This window comes from Rhinopithecus bieti, unplaced genomic scaffold, assembly GCF_001698545.2.
Source record: "Rhinopithecus bieti isolate Rb0 unplaced genomic scaffold, ASM169854v2 scaffold_763, whole genome shotgun sequence".
NCBI classification, from domain to species: domain Eukaryota; kingdom Metazoa; phylum Chordata; class Mammalia; order Primates; family Cercopithecidae; genus Rhinopithecus; species Rhinopithecus bieti.
In genome coordinates this window covers 423,142-447,750 of record NW_016803270.1, presented here as the reverse complement: position 1 = coordinate 447,750, position 24,609 = coordinate 423,142, and the positions used below count along the sequence as shown (strand labels likewise).

General features: G+C 37.1%; 1 protein-coding gene across 24 annotated transcripts in view; it reads right to left on the bottom strand.

Annotated features, from left to right (window-relative positions):
- PARD3 (par-3 family cell polarity regulator) overlaps window positions 1-24,609 on the bottom strand; it is a 724,849-nt gene that overhangs the window by 277,105 nt on the left and 423,135 nt on the right. For all 24 annotated transcript variants that reach the window (XM_017871440.1, XM_017871462.1, XM_017871451.1 and 21 more), the window contains 3 exons: window positions 17,527-17,618; window positions 15,071-15,154; window positions 927-1,052 (listed from right to left, as the gene is read on the bottom strand). In XM_017871440.1, the coding sequence (XP_017726929.1) occupies window positions 927-1,052; window positions 15,071-15,154; window positions 17,527-17,618 (302 nt within the window). The remainder of the gene's footprint in view (window positions 1-926; window positions 1,053-15,070; window positions 15,155-17,526; window positions 17,619-24,609) is intronic.

Below are 24,609 nucleotides of genomic sequence, written 5' to 3'. Positions count from 1 at the left end.
CTACAACTACAGAAAAAATTCTGTTCTCTCAACTGTAAACCATTAAACATGTTTTAAGTACAACAGAGGTATTATAATTTCAATAATAGAAACCAAATGGAACCTTCTCTTTACGACATTGTCTAATACAACTTGTAGACATTACAAAATATTTCCATTTAAGTTTTCAATGAAAGAGCTTTATAATTACATATAGAATCTTGGATTGGGTTATATGTGTATTTAAAATTTTTTAAATACACACACGCACACTTAGAAGGCTATAGAAAGTAACTATTAATTATCTATTAAGTTGGTATATGCAAAAATCTCAAGAACAGCAATCCAGGCTCAATAATTCAAAATGCTGACAGCTGTGGGTCACAGTGCAACCATACCACCAGCCTGGGAAGCAGCTCTTTCTCATGCTGGTTCCCTGGTCAGGACCCCAAGTTCTTAAGAGTTCCGTTTGCTCCTGCCTTGTTTTATAAGAACTGGCCAACTTTTATGTTTCTCATTGACTAAGGGCCTGAATCAAGATAAAGTATATCTGAATACAACGCAATATTGAGGTGCAAATGAGCTTTATCTGCCTGTTTGTATCTAGAGAAATTGTGTGCAGCAAAGGTGGATGGGTGAATTAAAGTATAATAAAAATGGGCACACTGTCAATTTTCCAAAAGGGGAGGAACCAGCAAAATTGTAAAGCTGAAACGGGGGCTATGCTACTTAAGAAGGGCTATATCCATCAGAGGACATTTTGAAATATAGTCTAATGGTATTAATTACTTTGAGTATGATTAAATTTTTAAAAGCTAATGGCAGAAAATATTCCTGTCTAGTATACAGACTGAGATCACAGATATGTTGTTTGAAGCATTTGAACTGACTGCACTCTGTCGTGCCTAATGCAAGTAAGAAGAGAAGTGCAGCGAGCACACACTTACTGTTCAAATCTTCTATTTCGAAGGTCGCCATCATTAATCCTGACAATGCAATCATTCTCATGAAAAAGATTTTCATGTTCAGCTTTACCACCTTTCTCCAATCGTTTTACTAATAACCCCAGGGTTCTGGAACATTAAGAATGCAAATGATTACATATGTAATATCTCCACCATGCACACTGCCCTACCACTTTAATGCTGGTATTATATTTACAAAGACTTCCTTACAAAGAAGCATGTCAGAATCACTACTGATACATTTTTAAACGACAGACAAAATCACAACAGTTTAAATGATATGTAAAAATGCATCCCTTCCATAAATGTGAAAAATCATTTTCTGGCTGGTCAGTATTACGTTTCGAGAACAAGCTATAGCACTCTCTCTGTTTACAAATACCCCAAACAGAGCCGGCCTAATGGTTGAGTGGGTATTGCAGTGTGGAGCATGGATAAGCATGTATTTTTGAATGACTTGGGCAATTTTCTGTTTTAAGCCAGCTGGTATGCTAGCTTAAAAAACGACTGCAACCCCCATCTTTCTGTGAAAGTAAAGGTAATGAGGAAAAGCTAACCTCATTGCACTGCAGGTTTGAGAATGATAATAGGAAAGATTTCAGAAATAAAAGAGTTTCCGTGCTTTGCATTTGAATTTGATAGTGCTTAGTATTATGAATTTCAAAACCTGTTAGATCTCCTAAAAGTAAGTCATTTATTGTCAATATTTCCATTTGGAAAAACAAATGACCAAACAGAAAAACAGCAGTGAGAGGTTCAAATAATACCAATCGCCATTCATCTCTTTCATATATGTATTCACTCAGGTTGAAAGAAAAGTGTGAATGACCTTAGAGAGACCCCCTACTTGCTCTAGAACACTAACTTCATAACTGACAGGACATCCTATACAGACTGGGACAAATAGGAAATACTTCTTTAAATCGCCGTATAAGCAACAGGGGTCTTAATCTAGCTCGGATTGCTGTTATTTTTATTTTTTCACTCTTACTTTTTTTTAGAGATGGAGTTTCATTCTTGTCGTCCAGGCTGTAGTGCAATGGCATGATCTTGGCTCACTGCAACCTCTACCTCCTGGGTTCAAGTGATTCTTCTGCCTCAGCCTCCCAAGTAGCTGGGATCATAGGCATGCGCCACCACATCCAGTTAATTTTTTTGTATATTTAGTAGAGCCGGGGTTTCACCATGTTGGCCAGGCTGGTCTCAAACTCCTGACCTCAGGTAATCCACCTGCCTCAGCCTCCCAAAGTGCTGAGATTACAGGCATGAGGCACCGCACCTGGCCTGACTGCTGTTAGTTACTTGGTGGCTGGCATAAATTTTGTATCATGATATTAAAATTTTTATATCAACTTATTTTTTGTACTTCCAATATTTGTATTTTCCTTCATAATCCTAATAAAGAGACAAAAATGGCTAGACAGGCACTAAAATTGAGAATCCTGCATAAATTAAAATTGAAGACATCCTAATTTTCAAATAACATCTATATGATTTCCAAGAGAATTACAACTTGCAGTCATCTGTGTATGTTTTCCAGTAGAAACATACCAAAATAGATAGCTGCTGCTTCTATACTTTTCCAGTAATTGTTGTATCTGTTCCATGGGCATTTATCATATTCTTCTGTTATATACATACCTTATCTCTATTAGTGCATTGAAAGCTCCTAGCAGAGAACGTAAGATTCAGCAGTTCAAGCACTGAACTAGTAGTAAGGTCTTGATAAATGACAACTGAACGAAGGCATGACTGAGTTTAGCTGAGGCAAACAAGTCTATTTCTAACAAGCTTTTTGCAAAACAAAATATAAGTGAACAGAATTTAGATTCAGACAATTTCTTCATGAAAGTATCATTTCTACTAAAGATATGACGCAACGGAAATAAATGAAACACAGGCAAAAGTCCTATTTCACTTGTTATTTTGCAGTTTAACATTTTTACGAATATTTATAAGGTCATAATTTCATTCTAATTTTTATTAATAAATATGAGGTGGCATTATACTAGAGTCAAGCCTATCGGCTTGCAAGAACTGTAATTTTAGCAGTTGAGAATCAGCACCTACTAGTGTAAGAGTCTAAAAATATTAGTGACTAGCAAAAACAATATTATGTAGGTAATATTTAGTTACTTACTTTATATAGTTGCAGCTATATAAAGACATAAAAGTATCTCACCTCAAAGGTAAGAATAAAGTACACTGATTTACCTTCAGGAGCAACTTAACTCTCAGTTCAAATTTGGGAGAAAGAGATTCCATAACATGCCAAACCAAAATATAAGTTATTGTTTAAATGTGATCATGTCCATAATTTATCTCCCTAGGATTCCCTATTGTTTGTTTCTATCTGCAACTGAACAAAGTGTTCTATCACAGGAATCAAAGGCATTATTGGCTGGGCGCAGTGGTTCACGCCTGTAATCCCAGCACTTTGAGAAGCCGAGGCGGGCAGATCATCTGAGGTCGGGAGTTTGAAACAGCCTGACGAATATGGAGAAACCCTGTCTCTACTAAAAACACAAAATTAGCTTGGCGTGATGGTGGGCACCTGTAATCCCAGCTACTTGGGAGGCTGAGGTAGGAGAATCGCTTGAACCCGGGAGGTGGAGGTTGCAGTGAGCCGAGATCGCGCCACTGCACTCCAGCCTGGGCAACAAGAGTGAAATTCCGCCTCAAAAAAAAAAAAGGAATTAATAAGATATATCTATGATTCCGATGAATGAGGAAGATTAGTACAAATTAAATCACAGTTATTGATACCACCTAGAACATGCAGAAGATAATCTGAGCACTTCACTTTCAAAGAACATCTTGAAGGAAACGATGTCTCAGTCACCCACCGGTAATCATAACAGAACCACATGTGAGGTGCCACAGCTGTAGTTAAAAGCCACCACTATAAACCAAACACATTCTTGGAATGTGTATGCTTTCAGTCCTTGCAATAAATGTATGTCCTACCAAGACTCACTCCAGTTAATGAGTTTTTAATTGGTGAAATCCTAAGTGATTTCTCAATATGACTACATATTACTGTAATATGTGACTAATAATTAGTAGGTTTTATGTATTCTGAAATATTTTGTGTAATCTAAAATAGTCCATAGAAAATTTTAGAAAAAAAATACATAAACTGTCTTTAATGGAAATTAGCAGTTAATTAGCACTGATCATTATTTAAATTTATAAAGGTATCTTGGATACATCCTTTCAGTATTTATGACAACTTAAGATAGTGTAACTTATAAATATTTTCACTTTAATTTTTTTGAGACAGGATCTTGGTCTGTCACCCAGGCTGGAGGTATACTGGGCTCAATCACAGCTCCCTGCAAGCTCAAACCCCTGGGCTTAAGCAGTCCGCCTGCCTCAGCCTCCTGAGTAGCTGGGATTAGAGGTGTATGCCATGATCCCTGGCTAGTTTGTTTGTTTGTTTGTTTGTTTTGTAGAATTGGGTTCTTACTATGTAAACCAGGCTGGTCTCGAACTCCTGGACTTGACCTCCCAAAAGTATTGGGATTACAGGCTTGCGCCACTGTGCCCAGTTGAAATCTGCTCTTTAATTCTACAAGTAACATCAATAATTTTTTTCAGATAAGTAGATGACCAGATTTATATTCGTCTCATAATTTTTCTGTTTTAAACCTATGTGTTTTTTTCTGGTAATCATCTAGACTAATAATCCAAAGTAAAAAAGCATACCATGTTTCATTTCTTGAATGGTTGTCTTTCTAAATAAGTCCTCATCAATGGCCAAATGCATCAGTAATCCTAACATACAGTACAAATTCTACAAATCATAAATACACCGCACAGTTAGAGAAAATATAATGGAAATTTATTGACTGAGGCTTTAGCAACCAACATTGTTATAAGTCATGAAAATCTCAGATTCCTTTTACTCAGTACTAGAGACCTGGGAGTTAGAGGGAGGAAGAAGATTACAGAAGAGAAAGAACTTCACCCTGACAGACACAGCAAGAGATCGGGGAATCAAGGGAACAGACTGAATTAAGGTGACGTTAGTAGCCTGCTGATTTCTAAGTACTTAACCACACTATTAGAATCATTCTCTCAAAAAGAATGGATTAATTTAAAAGGGAAGTGGTACAATCTGCAAAATTATCTCATTTACTCCACTAGGTGAAAATGATTACAAAGGAATGGGAATGAACTATCAAAAGAAAAAAAAAATCACAAGAAAATTGGACTGATAACAGCTAGACTGAAAATGAAAAGAACCTCTGAAGGAAATCAGAAGTAGTAAGAAGAGACACTTTCCTGAAAAATGTGTGCTCGCAAGCAGATATATTTCCATAGTCCCTATTTTCAACTTAAAGCTATACCAAACAATATAATTAAAAACAAATTTTAGGGATATATTTTGTAAACTCAACTAGAAATCAGAATTTGTTCTAAAGTAATAAAGAACCAACTGCCTATGGTATGGCTGTTTCAACAGTTTTATCAGAGAAAGGAATCAAAGCAAATGAAGTTCTAAACATTTTGGCATGTCAGTGTGCTGGCAGAGAGAACAGTGTTCCTTCTTGGCAGCTAATGCCAGAATTCCTTATTGGGGCAAACATGTTCCACCCTAAGAAACCACTTTGCCAAAAATAAAAAAGGTAGGTGTCAGGAAAGGAGGAATTGGAGTAAGCTCTGTTTGGGGAATTGTTCTGGGAGCAGAACAATCCCAGATTGGTTATGCTAGGAGAAAAGATGTAAGAGAAAAGACTTGGGCATTTATTAGTGGGGTAGCGCAGATTTAAGAAGAAATGACTACAGGGTTTAGGGTTATGTGAAACAGAACCTCCTCTACCTTCCTTATGAACCTAAGGTAAACTCTACTTAGCTCTATGCTTTTAAAGCAAATGGACTTTTCCTGATGGATCTGAAACATCCCCAAATCTATTCCTCTTCTAGTTTCCTATATTTTCTTCAAAATTTGAAAAGAAGAAAACACTACATCCGCTGCATATAAATCTCACTTCTGAATAATTTTCCTAATACAAAAGTATGTTACACACATATTTCCTTCAAGACTTCGTTTTTGAACAATGTTTCTTTAAAAAAAAGACAAGCAAGGGTACAGTAGCACAAAGCGAGCCATTGAAATGCTGCATCTTTGTACATGATTTTGGAGCACAATTAGAAATTTAACTACTTAGATTATATTAAGGATTGCAGCACTACATTTTTACAAGGTTCATTAGCCTAATTATACACTTAATTAAAACAAACGCAGTCACACATGTTAACATTTTCAATTCTAACTATAAATTACAACCAATGATAAAACTGAAAATAAGTAACAAATGTTTTATTGACATCCAAATTGGCTGAGTAAGTCTGAGTTTTGCGTTGATAATGTAAACTACCACAACTGCCACCCAGCTGTATGGAAATGCTTATAATTCATCTTAATAAAGGCTGACACAGTATAAACATCACAACGGTAGGGAAGGCAGAATATAAATGGGCAGAGTAGGGTCTCATCAACAAGAACAGCTCAGCTCCCTGAATACAGCCCATGGGGGGCCAGTAACCCCCTACATGAGCCCAGAAAGTACTACCACTGAAAGCATGAAAGTTAAAAGGAGAAAGTTTAAAGGAATGCCAAGTTAAAACTTTAAATCTTAATTTTTTTTAGAAAAACTTCAACGAATGAGATAAATCAGACCAAAAAGGTAAATAAACACGGAGAATTCCTTTAGATTAGAGCAGAAATCACAGATGTCATATTGCTATGTTTAAAGAACATGATTCATGTAAGTGTAAACTGCAACTTTTCTAAAACCAATGCATATGTTATAGTTCTTCATTATAACAAACGAGTCTGCAGCTGAGAATGCACAATTAAAAACTTTCAAACAAAAGACTATTGATTCAGCAAACAAAGTTAAATTGCGTTTTTTTCAAAAGTAATTAAATTAAAATTGAGTACTCAAAGTTCAAGAGCATATTTATTCTCAGCTAGTCCCGTGAAGTTCAAATTGACTGTAATTCTTCATTAGCATATGTACCCAATTAACTAAACAAATGTGTATTGGGATTCTCAATTTTATAATAGTAAATTTTCTCCCAGATTCATGATATAAGAGGAAAATGATCACTTTCTCTGATTGGGTAGACTAATCACTACCTACCTAGACAACCAGAATACCAAACACCACTGGAGGGAATTTCAAGGCACATAACAAAAGATAAATTGAGTTTAAAATCTCTTCTAATGATTTGATCATTCTTATTAGCTGCCACTGCCAAGGACCTTGCTAAATGACTTACATATATTTTCTTATTTAAACCATACAAAAGTCATGATTCCTATCCTTCATAGGTAAGGAGTAGGGCTAAGTGAAGCTAACTTGCCCAAGGCCACACTAAGTAAAAAATCCTGAGCGAGGCATCCTCATCCAGTCCTGACAATCCCCCTGCCAATAAAACGAGGATAACATAAGGTCGTCAGTCACTGAAGGACACAGAGAGGTAATACAAAATTCCCAACTCCAAATCTGGAGTTTTGTGTTTTCAATACATAATAGAGCAAAAAATGATAAAGTATATCTTAGATGAACAAAAGGGTATAACAAACAATGTAATTATAATCCTGTAAATCTTAGTTGAGGGGACAGTGAAGCTCAGATTCTGCTGAATTAAATGGATGAGTACGATATACCTCAAGACCACCCAAAGATGTTTGCCTACTAGTCTTGTAAACAGAGCAATATCAGTTTATATTTGAGGGAGAAATTACTCAAGACATGAATGCAGGATGTAAAAAACAAACTTTTATATTTCAGTGATTTCCTGGATATAGATTAATTACAAAATACAATCTGCATATAGATGATTTTAATCACCTTCTAATTAATCTATATTCAGGTTTAAATAGAATGCAAATAATACTACTTATGAAATACATATTTTCCAAGAGGGTCACTTTTATTTCAACTCAAAAACGCAAAATATTAAAAATATTCTCTTAGTGGCCAGGTGTGATGGCTCACACCTGTAATCCCAGCACTTTGGGAGGCCGAGGTGGGTGGATCACTTGAGTTCAGGAGTTCCATATCAGCCTAGGAAATATGGAGAAACCCTGCCTTTACCAAAAATACAGAAAATTAGCCAGGCGTAGTGGTGTGTGCCTGTGGTCCCAGCTACTAGGGAGGCTGAGGTGGGAGGATCACTTGAGCCTGAAGATCCTGCCACTGTACTCCAGCCTGGGTGACAGAGTGAGACCCTGTCTCAAAAAATATAAAGAAAGAAAGTTAAAAAAAGAATAAATACATTTTAAAAATAAATATTCTCTTAGAGATGTGATTTCATTTTTCAGCTTAGATGATGGAATTTACGGACAATAATGTAACTAAGCAAATAAAGAGGGGAAAAGTCATAAAAATAAACTCAACACAGAAATTGAAAAGCTTTTACAAAGAATATTGACACTTCACCTGATATTCTGAATATTACATTGAAGATAAACAGATGAAAAAAGTTATTTGGGATAAAAATCAAAGTTAATCAGACAAATCAAATGATGGCAAATCGGTAAAAAGTTTAGAATAAATTAATAAATAAGATACCTGCCAACATGAGTCAGTAGCGGAAAGCCAGTCCCACACCCAGAGCTCCTTCATTTCCCTCACCACCATCTTCACAGGGCCTGATTTGCTAACTGTGAAACTTCAGATTTTTCCTTAAGTCTTACGATTGATAAGTAGATGTTAAGAAGGATTGTTCTGTGAGTAATACTACCAATGAGAGTATGGTAAATGGGTTTGTATGGTTTTTTCAACGTCCCTTCTTTCTGAGAATCAAGGGCCTGCACTCCTGGGAATTAATATGTAGTTACAATAAAAGAGGATTTCTTATCAAACAGTAAGTGGAAATGAAAATCCTGTACACTCTTGTCGCCCAAAGGTATGAAGAGAAAACAGAGGTGAAGGAGTTTTAGACATGAAAAATACTAGAATGTAAAACCATCATGGCAGCCATTTTTATTTGTTTGGTTCCCTAGGGCAAGGGCTGACAACTGCAGCCTATGAGTCCATTCAGCCAGCAATCTGTTTTTGTAAATGAAGCTTTGCTTATATCTTGTCAATGGTTGCTTTCATGCTACAACGGCAGATTTTCAGGGCCATGATGCTAAAATACTGATTATCTGACCCTTTACAGAAAGTTTGCCAATCTTTGATCTGAGATATCAAAGGCACCAAAAATGCTAATAGATACTAGATCTAAAATAAATAAATAAATAAAAGTTTATATAAACACCAACATACAATTACTATTTTCACAAGGAAAAGTAATGTGAAACAAATTTAAGTGCCACAAACTTAAGAATAAAGGTTGATGTAAATAACTGAGAAATGTCCATTATAGAAAAGATCTGGGCCAGGCAAGGTGGCTCATGCCCATAATCCATGCACGTTGGAAGGACAAAGCTGGCAGATCACTTGAGCCGAAGAGTTTGAGACCAGACTGGGAAACCCCATGTCTACAAAAAAATATAAAAAATTAGCTGGGCATGGAGGCACTTGCCTGTAGTCCTAACTGCCTGGGAGGCTGAGGTGGAAAACTCACCTAAGCCCGGCAGGTTGAGGCTGCAGTGAGTCACTACTCTCCAGCAACAGAGTGAAACCCTGTCTCAAAAGGAAAAAAAGAGGCAGAGAAGAAAACTTTAGGCCGGGTGCAGTGGCTCACACCTGTAATCCCAGTACTGTAGGAAGCCAGGGTAGCAGGATCACTTGAGGCCAGGGGTTTCAGACCAGCCTAGGCAACAAAGCAAGACCCAGTTTCTACTTAATTAATTAATTAATTTAAAATGTTTTAGCCATAATTATTTTCCGTAGGGGAAAAGATTTAGAGTATCTACTTTAAGTTAGACTATGAAGCCCAAGTAAGAACAGTAGTAATTATTTTTTTTTTTTTTTTTTTTTTGAGACAGAGTCTCACTCTGTCACCCAGGCAAGGCAAGAATGCAGTGGTGCGATCTCAGCTCACTGTAACCTCCGCCTCCTGGTTTCAAGCGATTCTCCTGCCTCAGCCTTCTGAGTGGCTGGGATTATAGGCACGCATCACCACGCCCAGCTAATTTTTGTATTTTTAGTAGAGACGGGGCTTCACCATGTTGACCAGGATGGACTCGATCTCTTGACTTCGTGATCCACCCACCTCAGCCTCCCAAAGTGCTGGGATTACAGTTGTGAACCACCACACCTGGCCTATCCCTCAGCCTCTAGAGTAGGTGGGACTACAGGCACCCATCACCACATTTGGCTAGTGTTTGTTTTTTAGTACACATAGGGTGGTTTTACCACGTTGGCCGGCTGGTCTTGCAATCCTGACCTCAGGTGATCTGCCCACTTTGGCCTCCCAAAGGTCTGGGATTACAGGCATGAGCCACCATGCCTGGCCTTATTTTATTTTTGTTTGTTTAAGACAGGCTCTCACTTTGCCATGCAATATGGAGTACAGAGGCATGATCATGGCTCACTGCAGCCTCAAACTCCCAGATTCAAGTGACTCTCCCACCTACACCTAAGTCTCCCAATTGGCTGGGACCATTGGTGTGTGCCACCACACTCAGCTAACTTTTGTATTCTTTGTGAAGACAAAGTTTTGCCATGTTGCCAAGACTGGACTTGAACTCCTGGCTTCAAGTGATCCTTCCACTTCAGCCTCCAAAAGTACTGGGATTACATGCATGAGCCATCATGTCCAGCCTCAAACACAAAATCTTATCATTTCATAGGTCCAGTCCCTATTTTAGCATACAATTTTATATGTTGCTTTTTATATACTTAACATTATATCATAATCAAATTTATATTTCGTGAGAAAGTGTCAGAAATACTTAACCACCATCCAGGCCAGGAAGTATCATTACCGTTTCTTTGTTAATATAGTAACATCATATCTAATATGGATAGTCAAGGGTTCATTTGCTCCTGTACTGATTACGCTTTACTAAGCAATACCTATGGTCCTGTAGACCAATACCTACAACCAGGTTCTAGAAATATTTAAAAAAAAAAAAAAAAAAGGCAAGGTTCTTCTGCCAAAGGTAATCACAATTATTTGGCATAACCTTCCTGAAAATAGTGGCATTTGTGGTTTAAATAAAGAGATTATGTTTCCTATTTGTTTTTGAGACAGTGTCTCACTTTGTCACCTAGGCTGGAGTGCAGTGGCATTACCTCAGCTCACTGCAACCTCAATCTCCTGGGTTCCAGCGATTCTCGTGCCTCAGCCTCCATGTAGCTGGGATTACAGGCACCTACCACAATGCCCGGCTAACTTTTGTATTTTTCGTAGAGACAGGGCTTCATCATGTTGACCAGGTTGTTCTTGAACTCCTGACGTGAAGTGCTCCACCCACCTAGACCTCCCAAAGTGTTGGGATTACAGGCATGAGCCACCGCGCCCAGTCGATGTTTCCCATTTAAATCAAGAGGAAATGAAATGATATGGGTGAAATAAAAATTGATTCCAAGGTAATGAAACATTTCAGGTAAATGTTTGTCTACTAAGAAAATAATTTAAAAAAAGGAATCACTGAAGTAATGAAACTGTGAATGAATAGTTCTAGACGAGGATCAGTTAATTTTATTTTTGAATAACAAACAAGAAAATAACTCAAGAGAAACATCATCATGGGGAAGATAATATTGTCTCTCTATCTATTTATCTCCATTTCTAAATATCAGCAGGTAGTCAACTAAGGCAGGGGTTGGAGGATGAGCTAATTGTCATTAATGCCCCTGACTGAAAAACAACATTCAACCTAGTCTAGAAAATAGTTTTGAAAGTAGGCAGTGCAAGATTCTTATTTTAAAAAACTTAAGCCAGGCATGGTGGATCACGCCTGTAATCCCAGCACTTTGGGAGGCTGAGGCGGACAGATCACTTGAGATCAAGTGTTCCAGACCAACCTGGCCAATGTGGTGAAAATTCGGTCTCTGCTAAAAATTCAAAAACTAGCCAGGCATGGTAGCACACAGCTCTAGTCCCAGCTTCTAGGAAGGCTGATGCAAGAGAATTGCTTGAACCCAGGAAGCGGAGGTTGCAGTGAGACAGGATCTCCAACCTGTGCAACACCGTGAGACTCCACCTCAAAAAAACAAAAAACAGACAAAAAAATCCAACAACAACAAAAATTTCATCATACATCAGGACATAATAAGATCTAAATGGCTGTAAAAATCTCACTAACATTAACTTCACAAGCTTACATTACTATTTTCCTTAATGACATTCGATATTTGAGGTGGTTTGGGTTGTGTTCCTTCTCTTCAAAATATACAATTGGGATTCTGCATTATTCCTTAGACTCTTTGACTTTGAAAATCTAAATGAGAAAGCAATACTGACATGTATTTGTCACTTTTATAAAAGTAAGTATTCAGTAAGCGTTATTCAATTAGTTATCCTCCAAAATTGAGAAGGCCCAAGAATGACTGGAATTTTGTATAAGGGAAGTTATCTTGGAAATTTCTACTTACATATCATGAATATATATTATTGTATTTCTACTAGATATATCTGAAATTTCTTAATTCCACTTAATTTCTTCCTTTCTGCTATACTACATTGCTTAATTTACTCTTCCACAAGCCACCATGGAGTTGACACAGCTACCTTTACAAGCTATCATCACATTTAAAATCATCTTCCACAACAAGCCACTTTCAGTTACCTAATTCAGACCATTCTTCCCCTATCAGTTCACAGAGCACCTATTATAGAACTATATCAACATTTATCACATAATTATAATTGTGTGATTTATTGGCTATGACTCCATCTAGGCTGCAAATCTCTGGAGGAAGAATATATTCCATTCATCTTCGTTTCCTAGCACCTAACACAGGGATTGTCACAAGAGAAATGCTTGGAAAGGTTTCTTATGAAATAACAGGAATCCATTTCTGAGCATTTCTGAGAATGAGGAAGGTGGGTATGGGCTCTCGTAGATTTGTATCTGTCAATCTGAGCAGACCACCTACTTTTTCTCTCCCATTGTTAATCCAACTGTGAGGAACCATGACTATCAATTCCACAAGGAAGCTTAACCATTGTAACACAGGTGTTGGAGAATCACAAACTATTTCTGTTCTGTTTCCATATGAAAATTGGTGATGCCTAAAAAGAGATTATAACCAATCTGTTTTTCTTAAATCTCTCTGTCTCTTTGAAAATCTCTGTGCACGACTTTCTTCATTAAGTGCCAAACTAACAGGGCTTAGAAATGACTCAGCTATAAAAGAGCTTCTAGTTCCGCAAAGACATACTTGTTTCCTTGAATCTGTTTGGTGTATCAAAATTAAATGCCATGGTAACAAGAAACTGTGGTGGATTTTGTGAAATGCCTTCCTTTGACTTAATCTAGATAGTAAGTTTAGTTTTCCATCTTCCTCTCCTTTTGCTTTAGGCTTTTCATCTGTTCACTTTACCCTGATATCCTTTCACAGTGAGGTAGAAAACACGAAATACATGACAGAAAATATAATAACATGTAATTGCAATGCTGGCTCAAAGCGGGTACAAACACAATTAAATCTCATTTGTGATGAGTTATGCTTCACAGGCATTTTAAAGCATATGCATATTGGGAAGCTATAATCCATGCATTTTACCTTATCTTTTTTTTCCTACTCAGGAAAGACGCGAAAACAAAATTTAACTTTTGAGGTAATTTAGAACTCGATTTCTTACACGAAATAAAGGCAAGTCCATGTTGAAAATAATATTGTTTAACTATAAGTTATGTGAAGAAATGTTAATGCTTCTCCAAAGTTAAAAAAAAAAAAAGAATTTTAAAGAGAATTTAAAAAGTAAAAGCAGCTACAACTGTGAATATAACACCACTCGAAAATTCAAGGTGAATTTTATACCTTGTTATGTAACACTACCATTCAAGCCTCATTCATATTCCAGCAGAGTTCTAAGTCAAGTTTCAGTTTTAGAATATTGGATGAACCATGAGAGATGAAATCTGAACTCACCACAGTTACTTACATGTAACAAGAAGGTACCACCATTGCTCAAATGCTCATTTTAAAAAATAAAATGCATGGTTTAATCCCACACATCTATTACAACACCCTAGATGCCTGTAATTACTTGACAAATGTTTAAACTAAGTTCTACGGTCTCAGTCACTGCTATAGGTCTACCCTCCACCTTCCTCACTTTTTCTTATCATGTAAAGAAAGTTAAAATAAAAGAAAAAAAAGGTGATAACAATACGAGAAATAAGTTAAAAATTAAAAAGCCAAAACAGTTCACAAATATATTTTCCCAGGTAATCATCAGAGAGTAAGTAAGAGAAGATGCAATTAAATTAAACAAGTTAAACACGCACAAGTTCAGACTCATGGGGAAGGATGCGGTGCACCTCACTTGTCTATGACAGAAGTCTGCCAAGCCTTTGTTGGAAAATCAACTCATACTATCTGAATACATTAAAACCAAAAATATCACAACAGTTCTATCACACACAAAAAGGAACAGAATCAAGGAAACTGATATAACATTTGAAGTTTTAAGGATGCATGTTCTGTAAAGTAATGAAGTTGAGATTAACAAACAGTACAACATTTTAGACTCTGAATGCTCAGAAATCTATGGCTTGCCTAAGTTTTAAAATTTCATATTAAAGGTTTTTAACAATTAAAAAACTGATAAAATTGAAGAACTAAATAAACACAAATTTAAAGCTTAAATCAAATTTAAGTCATCCAGATAATTTTTATTGCATTAAGCTTTCCCAAAAAAACTGCTTTTATGCTCTCCTTAACATTGCAAATCCATCTGCAGTTCTGACTTGAAAGAGTCCATCATCAATTTACAGCAAAGTAAAATGTTTGCTTGAGTGTGATGAACAATAAATTTATTAGGATAATTCAAATGCCGTTTCTTCATGTTCCTGCAAAACCTCTCTTCATCAGGCTAAGTGCTTTCTGTGATTATGACCTAGGAAAGAAGGAGCAGTTGCTTCCAAATGAGAATGTTTCCTATCAAGCATATGCTAAGTCAACACCGCTCTCTATCTGAGCATAAATGAAGATAAAACACTCTACATTATGATTCAATTAAAAACCTCCAAGATACGTTACCTGCCGCCTCGAGCACTGAAAGGCACTACATGGATTCCCAGAGGCCCTCCATCGTTGGGGACTTCTACGAGCTTTACCATATCACTGTGAGACAATGATGAATGAGGGAGCATGAACGTGTACTGTAAACAAACCAAAACCAAAACAAAACAAAACGAAAAACTGCAACAACACAGACACACAATAAACAACGAAAGAGAACAGAACAAAAATCCCACCAAGCGCACAGGCATATATATACATATTCTGGAATATAAGCATGGTGATGAAGGCAACATTAAACACTACATACCTGAACACTAGTCTGATGGCATGGAGGGAGAGCAATCATCAGAGGTAACTACATTAAAAATGACACAGAACATTTCTCTTGGATCGACCCTATTCTTCTGTGTAATACAAGTTTATGTGTTTCAAGTCAAATCTTTAGACTTACACTGAAATTCTTCCATCCCAACACCTATGTCAAGGACTCTAAAGATTAAGTAAATAAAGATGTTGCAGCTACAGAACACTTTCTAATTTACAAAGTGCTCTTTTATATGTCACATCATTAATCCTTCCAATAATCCAATGAGATCAAAGTTTTCACTACTGTAAGTGACAGTCCAAGGGAGATCACCATTGTCCTTACTACTCACTACTTCATGACAAGTCAAAGTCACTATTTCCTAAACTGCTATAAGACAGCTGCAAGTGCAGCTTACAAAACCTTTCTCAAAGCCAAAAGGTATCTACTACAAATCAAATAATTTTCATAAAATTGTTCTTAATCAATTTTCTTTTTAGAAAGGGAGTCTTGCTATGTTGCTCAGGCTGGCCTAGAACTCTTGGGCTCAAGTAACCTTCTCACCTCAGTATTCTGAGTAGCTGGGACTACAGTTATGAAACTATTTATATTACATGACATAACATGAAGTTACTTCTATTACAAAGCTATTCTGTGGAAGGAATATAACCTTACATAATGTATGGATTTGTCAAGTCTCTTCTATGAATCTTTACTATTAATACAATAAAGCCTGAGTTTAATGAAAATTGGTAGAGACAATGTAATTTCCTAAACTATTTAAACGAGATTCTGCTTTCTTTGTAGATTTTTTCATATATACATATTACATCAGAGGTCTAAGCAGTATTTACCTAACAACCAATATTTGGAAATAGTACTTCAATTAAATATCTATTTCAAGCCAGCTGGAAAACAATCCATTATTACCAATGAATTTCACAAAGATCACAATATAGATTTTATGTGACGGAAAATGCCAATTTTTCAATTATGTTTCTAATATAAAAACCTGAGGTTATCCTATATACTATGAATGTCCTACATAAAGACAGGAATATCAAACAAATCAAAATTAAAAACATGTGCACAGATTTAATCACATGCACTAATTAAGACAACATAAAAATTCTTCCATACTGCCAAATGGTTAAATGGATTTTTTATTACTTTTATTTTTTTACCAAATTTCATAAAATTCTATTTTGGATACTGATTATCCCATTTGAACACCTATCTAATCATTGGTTTGTAAGCTAAGAATAGTATAACTTCAATAAACTGATTTTATCCCACATTCTAAAGAGAACTATGGCATGGCAAGTACTTTACTAAATGTAAATACTCAGCTTGCTGACTGCCATACATTCAAACAGCATCTGATCCTACTGCCTGCTTAATCTCACTTCTCTTGGAAGACGAAGAGAAGACAGAATTAAGTACATAAATGTCAATGTCTATATCCCCAACTTTTACCCAAAGTCAAAGAAAAAAATCTAATATGACTGTCCTCCCTGCTCTAAGCTACCAAGGAAAGAAGTCCTGAGAATGCCTACCATTTACACATGTCAATACGTAAAATAATCAGAACACTGTGGAATAAATAGGACATTTTTCTTTGCCCTTTTATAGTTAAAATTGTTTTCAGGGTCCCTAATCTAGGACCTCCAATTTTTCACTAAATATCTAGAGAGATTCTATTTCTTCAAACTACAATAAATACATATATATACACATACACTATAATAATTAATGCTAACATGATCTAACTAGTTTTTCAAGTATGTCCACAAATTTTTTTTATTTAGCAAAGTGAAGAACACACACATGATCAAAATATTGACACACAAAGCAATCTGAAAAGAGTTATGGTGTTTACAGTGTTGTTAACATGACAAACATCTTCAATCAAATACTATTTTATAATTCAATAGTATTTGGCAGGGCATGAAACTCAGGACAGGTAGACATGAACTTCCATGCTATACTGCTTACATTACATAATTAACTCAAGAGATAAAAGATGTTCTTTATGAAAACAAATCAATGCACGGCATGTTTTTAACTAAGACAAACATTCCTCATGCCATATGCTTTCAGAATACTTGCTGCAATTAATGACGCTACATGTATATTGTAAATTTAGTTGAAACCATCAGTAACTTACTCCAGAGAAAAGTTGGGTATATTCTCCAAACCCGTGTCAGCATGTCCAACAGGTTCAACACGACTGTTATCCTCTTCTGTCCCATCCTCATCCTAGAGGCAGCCAACACAAAGAACAGTACAATCTGTGTTAGGTTTCTTGCTGTAATGTTAAAGGAAACTGGATAAAACGGGAATCTAATAGGCAGTATGATCATGGTAACTGTTTCCTCGAAGAAGGATGACCTTTAATGACAGGATGAGTGTGTGTTGTAAAGAGCTAAAATTGAAAACAAGAGTCTCATGAGATAGTGTATCCCAGAAAGTGAATAAGATATACTATTGGGATAAGGAAAGAAAACAAACATACAAAGAAAAAAACTTATCTTCATGCTAATTTTATTATCTGGTCATTTTCCCTGCTTTTCATGTATATTTTAGGAAGTTATTATATATTACTCCATTGTTACGATATATTGATAAACAAATACACATGACATTGGAAATGCATGTTTGAAAACAGCGTCCTACTCAAAACAGTTAAAACAATTACAAACCATAACCATTAACAAAAGCTTCAAAGTCATATTTCTCAGTTCTTGATTCCTACTAACACAGCTCGTCAAAAGGAGCATGCAGTGGTATAGTTCCAGACTTTACAGCCTTCATCCCATACAATTTCACATAAAATTATCCTAAGCCAATCGAGTGATTATTTAGAGGTGTCTGTAAAGGCATTAAGGTCTTAACCATAATGGACCACTTTTGTTTACTTCTGTGCATGAAGGACCAAACAAAAGGACAAGCAAAAGGAACAAAGTACTCAGCCCTCATCCTCCTATGCTTCCTTTGACAAAGGCAGTATTTTGTACAAATTGTTCCAATGTGTTGCAGAAATCCAATAAGTTTGCTGGTGTTTATATATGTCAGTTTATTGAAGTTATACTCTTCTTAGCTTACAAACCAATGATTAGATAGGTGTTCAGACGAGATAATCTGTACTCAAAAAGGTGCCTGTGAAACAAATGTGGTAGGTCACAAAAATAAATGAAAAGCCACCCAAGAATATACCTTCATTTATAATATCGGCCACTGTCTTTTCATTAAAGAGTTCACTATTATTAATAGTTAAAAGTTGGCTTTTCAAAATCATTTGAATAATGATAAAGATACCTAACTGAGATCAATGGACTTACTAGCCAGATTAGAACAGTTAAGAGATCCTCAGATTCTCCAAACACAATGATGGAGACATACTCTCTGGCACCTAGTAGAAGCTCTGTAAATGTTTTGCTAATTAAAGTAAAATCATGCCTAGGAATCTCTGTGGTAATATGTTCCCCAAATGCAACTAAGTAAAATGTATTTAATCCATTTCTTAGAAGTTTATATGCATAATTTGTGTATACATATAATTTGTTAGGTTTATCTTTTCTATTACATAAATTTAACAATGGTGATTTTATTGTGAACTTTTTCAACATAATCCATAGGTGCACATATTGGGAACTTATTAAGTCATCTATATTAGGACAGGAAGTCCAACACCGGAGAAAAATTTTATATTTTCAATCATGCTATTTGAGAGACTCAGTAGAAATGTGTATGCCATCAACAGGAACAACAATCAACAAAATGATAAGCAAGAGTTACACGTTCAAGATACAATGTCCAACAATATATTAAGTCATTGAAGAGATACTAAGAGAAGGCAAAGCAGGCGGTAAGGCCCAGTTGACATTTCCCTTTCAAATCTATGAGAAGTAGAAACTAAGGGCACCAAGCTTTTCTATGAGTCATAGCTGTGCTCTGTGCTTTCTGGATGGTGGAGCTCTGCATGAAGCCAGGCTATTTGATTGATGATGCTGTGTCTTGAGAGGCTCTAATATGTACTTCTCAGTCATCTATCTCCTTTAAGCACCAGCACATAATACATTTCAAAGGTTAACCAGCATCTTGAACCTGCCTGAGAACTGCACGTGGAATGTAAACACCAACTCCCAAAATTATGCTTTTCCAACGGGAGTGGGGGCAGGAAGGAGAGCAAATGTCATTTGTTTATAAACCAGATGTAGCACATAAAAATAATCTTACACATTACAGATCTTTTTTTCACAATTCATTAATAATTTAAGGACTACTGAAATGCCACCAAGATGTATCACCACTTGCAACACCTATGTTGCACTATGAAACAGCCACATAAATGAAATGCCCGAAACTACAATGATAAAACAGTCACTGATAATTCACATATTGTTCCCACAGTGGCCATTATCAGGCACCCAAGAGCATGGAGAATATTATTTCATGAAGCTACGCACGGTGTCCAGTTTGGACGGCAACATTCACTGCCCTGAGGCTGAGCTGCAGTTGCTGTGGAACCTCAACTTAGATTTTCCCAACATTAGGACGTGTAAATTATCAGCTCCTATATGGTTTTATTCTATTGTCTGGTACTTTTTTTTTTTTAAGCTGTGACTGAATGTAGTTACTTTTAGCAAGAACTATACACTGAATTCCATTATAACTACAGTAAACAAAGCTGTTATTATGTATGTCAAATCAGTATTTAAGAACTATGCAGTACTGGCCAGATGAAGTGGCTCACGCCTGTAATCCCAGTACTTTCAGAGGTCGAGCTGGGAGGACCACTTGAACCCAGGATTTCAAGACCAGCGTGGGCACCATGGTGAGACCCCATCTCTATTTTTTTTAAAGTAAGAAAAAAATAGAACTATATAGTATTAATTTAAACTAAACAGTGCCAAAGAACTTTCAGATGATACAATCCAGCCATTTTTTTTTTTCTTTTTCCTTTCCCTACTCTCCATTTCATAGCAGAGTACAGACATTAAGAGCTTGGGTTCAAGCGTTAAACAGACCTGGGCGTGAACAGCAATTCTATCATTTGCCAATTTTATAACCTTATGCAAGTTATGTACCTTTTCATGTTTCTATCCCTTCTTCTGTAAAATATGAACAATATAAACATTTTCCTTGACTGGGTTTAGTGACTCACACCTGTAACCCCAGCACTTTAGAAGGCTGAGACAGACAATGTATCAACACCAGGAGTTCAAGATCAGCCTGGGCAACATAGCAAGACTCAGTCTCTACAAAAAACCAGGTGAGATAGTGTGTACCTGTAGTCCCAACTACTGGGAAGGCTGAAGCAAGAAGAAAGCTTGAGCCCAGGAGTTCAAGGCTGCAGTGAGCTATGACCATGCCACTGCACTCCAGCCTGGGAGACAGAGTTAGACCCCCGTCTCTCTCTCTCTGACACACACACACACACACACACACACACACAGTTTAAAAACTCTTCCTCAGGCCGGGCGCGGTGGCTCACACCTGTAATCCCAGCACTTTGGGAGGCCGAGGCAGGCGGATCACGAGGTCAGGAGATCGAGACCATCCCGGCTAACACGGTGAAACCCCGTCTCTCCGAAAAATATAAAAAAATTAGCCGGGCATGGTGGCGGGCGCCTGTAGTCCCAGCTACTCAGGAGGCTGAGGCAGGAGAATGGTGTGAACCCGGGAGATGGAGCTTGCAGTGAGCCAAGATCAAGCCACTGCACTCCAGTCTGGGTGACAGAGTGAGACTATGTCTCAAAAAAAAAAAAAAAAAAAAAACCTCTTCCTCTTAGGAATACTGAGAGAATTAGTAAGAAAATCTTCCATACCACAAGCATTACATGGTGCCTGACACATAGTAATTACCCAACAAATGGTAATTTATAAACATTATTGAAGATAGAAATAGATAATACATATATAATATAGAAAACACACCTTGATAAATCTTTTGGGGCAATTATGTACAAATATAAAACATTTTAAGGGTATATACATGTATTCATCTATTCATACACTGTACCTTGCAAAACAATTTAATATGAAACATATTACCCACTCAATCAAATAAAAAACATATTATTTATAATTTAGAAACTTGCTGACACCTGGTATTTACTGTGCTTTGCTATATACAAAATATTTTCATTGTAAAATGTCTTCAGGACAAGTAAAGAAACCAAGAAAAAGATAACTAAATGCTATATACAATCAAGTACATGGCAACAAGAAGAAAACTCTATGGAGTGGTGGTTGAAGACATTTTCAGAGACAAAGTAGACGTAAAAAAAGTAGGAAGTGTCTAGGATTTTTAACCTACCTGAAAGCAACAGCTTCATCAATGCTGGCAGAAGGCAGAAGATTCCTGGGTCACAGACAAAGAACTATTCACAACTCACAGCCACACCGTTAGCCAGAGTATGACCCTTTTATGTAGTGGTTCCTCCGCTAAGATTCTCACAAGGTGATGTGAAGAGGATCCAGGGACACTGACACACAAAGAAGAACTCTAGGCTCAGGGAACCCAAATCTTTTATACAGACAGGGAGTATTCTTGCTTGCTGCTGTCAGAGGACATCCTATGCCTAGACAGCTCTACAAACATCCTTGAAAAGACTGTCCACATTGAAGGCACCTGTTCTGTTTTTTTTTTTTTTTTTAATACTTCCTCCTCTTAGACGAGGCATCTGTACAAAATGCAAGAGAATCACGAGGAGTTATCTCAAAACTGCAGAGTTTAATCGAAGGACTGACAAATGATAGCATGTGGATGATTGCTAGGAGACTAAAACTAGGAATATTATTAACAAATGATTATGATAAAAATGCCTTCTGAATAGTGATACTAAATTATACTAAAAGTCGTATCTTCTATACTGAAAAAAAATTCAGTGTAGAACTACATGCTTAAAAAGACCAAGCATGAAAGATGAAAGAAACTTTGAGACATGCAAAGAAGATCTTTACTTCCTTCGCATGAACACTTTTTTATAAAGCTCTTTTTGGATGTGCTCCAGCAAAATCCAGAAAACACAATAAGAAATCAGTCAGAACCCAAGGAAAGTCCTAGAATATGGGAGAAAGGGCAGTTTAGGGAAGCAAACAGAAACCAGTTCAGATAACAGCAGGAGGATGGAGAGGTCTAGTAAGTACATCTCCATGAGAAAAAAAGAAACTAGTAATTGGTCTGATATTATTCTAAAAGTTCTTTCATTCCCCTTTAGTTTTTCTCTTTTTTGACATGGGGCCTTGCTATGTTGCCCAGTTCTAACCTCAGACTCCTAGGCTCAAACAATCATCCAGCCTAGGCCTCCCAAATAGCTGCGACTACAAGTTTGTACCTCCTCCCTGGGCTCAGTTCTGATACTTTTGAATATTTGAAATATAAAAGGCATCTTGACAGACCTGACACAGAATGCAGGGAGAAAATCAAAAATATATACACAGAAAACAAAGCAACATAAAAAAACTAGGTCCAGGAGAAAAAAAAATCTATAGAAGAGGAAGTATAATCAGAGTATCCACTTGGTTATGCAGTGAGCAACTGTCACATTGCCATGTGCTGTGACACAGGCTATTGACTGAACTTAGACGTTGGATGTAACAGCATTGAGAGGATGGGAGCGAGAAACTAGAAGCAGTATAAAAGGAACAACTCTCATCTTCCATATGGCAAGTCAACAGATGTCAGTAACTGGTAATCAGGAAAGAGCAACATAAATATATTATTTAGAAACATGGAAGTAAATATCAGAGCAGACATTTAGGGACAAAGACGGGAACAGTGGCATAGAGAAGCTGTTCGTTTTTATGATAAGTCTTTTAGCATTACGTCTTTATTTTTATTCTGAAATGCCTGCCAAGGGGGTGGAGGGGCTTCTCAGGTCTAACAAACATGCAGACTCTCAAGGTCCCCACAGACCGCCTGGCATTGGATTGACTGTGCAGGGTGTAAGGCAGGAGACTCCACTTGCCAGCAAGGCTGCATCATGCCTTGTTTTCCAGAGGAGTATGCACCCAGAAGTCCTCACAGCTGTGCAGGAGCCATTCTCTTGGGGTCCCCAGCAGGCAGCTCAAGCGTGGTGACTCACATCAGGAGGTTGCAAGAGCTAGCACGGATGAAAAGCCTCATGCCCCAGAGAAGCCAGTGTCTCTTGGAACAATGCCACAGATGTAAGCTGCTTCTCAGATATTTATAGTTTTTCAAGTCTTGATGTGATTTACCAATCAGTGGTTACTTTTGCCATAAAAGGCAATTGACATACTACCTTTATTAGGATTCGGGGGGGGGGGTGAAAAAAATAACTGAAGTTTAACTTGTCATTCAGAAATTGGAAAAGAGCCAGGCACGGTAGTGTGCGCCTGTAGTCTCAGCTACTTGGGAGACTGAGGCAGGAGAATCACTTGAGCCCAGGGAGTTCGAGGCTGCAGTAAGTTATGTTCATACCACTGCACTCCAGGCTGGGCAACAGAGTGAGTCCTTATGTCTAAAAGAAAGAAAAAAAATCCAAAAACTTAAGTGATCCTACCACAAAAAAGTACAGGACTTGTAACTAGAACACTTGAGACTAGAATCCTGCCTCCATCTCTCACCACAGAAAACAGGAACACAAACCGTACTGTCTAATTCAGAGGAACACTATAAAATTTAGTCTAGAAACCAGTCATCTGCATATCTACATTCAAATTCTGAGGTCCAAGAAGTAAATATTTTGGATATTTATCACTTGAAAGAAAAGCCTATATGTATCATTTAAAACTGTTTTATAAAATTAAAGTTATAGCCGGGCGCGGTGGCTCAAGCCTGTTAATCCCAGCACTTTGGGGGGCAAGACGCGGCGCAGATCACGCAGGACAGTGAGGATCGAGCACATCCTGGGCGGTAAACACGGCTTGAACCCGTCATCTACTTAAAAACTACAAAAAAACTAGCCGCGGCGAGGCTCTGGTGGCGGCGCCCTGTTTAGTCCCAGCTACCCGGAGGCTGAGCCAGGGCTGAGAATGCGTGAACCGGGAGGCGGAGCTTTGCAGCTGAGCTGCATGATCCGCCACAGCACTCCGCTTCGGTGGACAGGAGTGAGACTCCGTCTCAAAAAAAAAAAAAAAAAAAAATGTAAAATTATACTTCTACTACTTAAAGTTTCCTACACACTATCTTTGATTTTGATGCTTTAGAAAAGCAAAAAAAACATGAAAATTCTCATGGTACAATTTACAAATATTTTCTGTCAAATGCTTTTAAAAAATT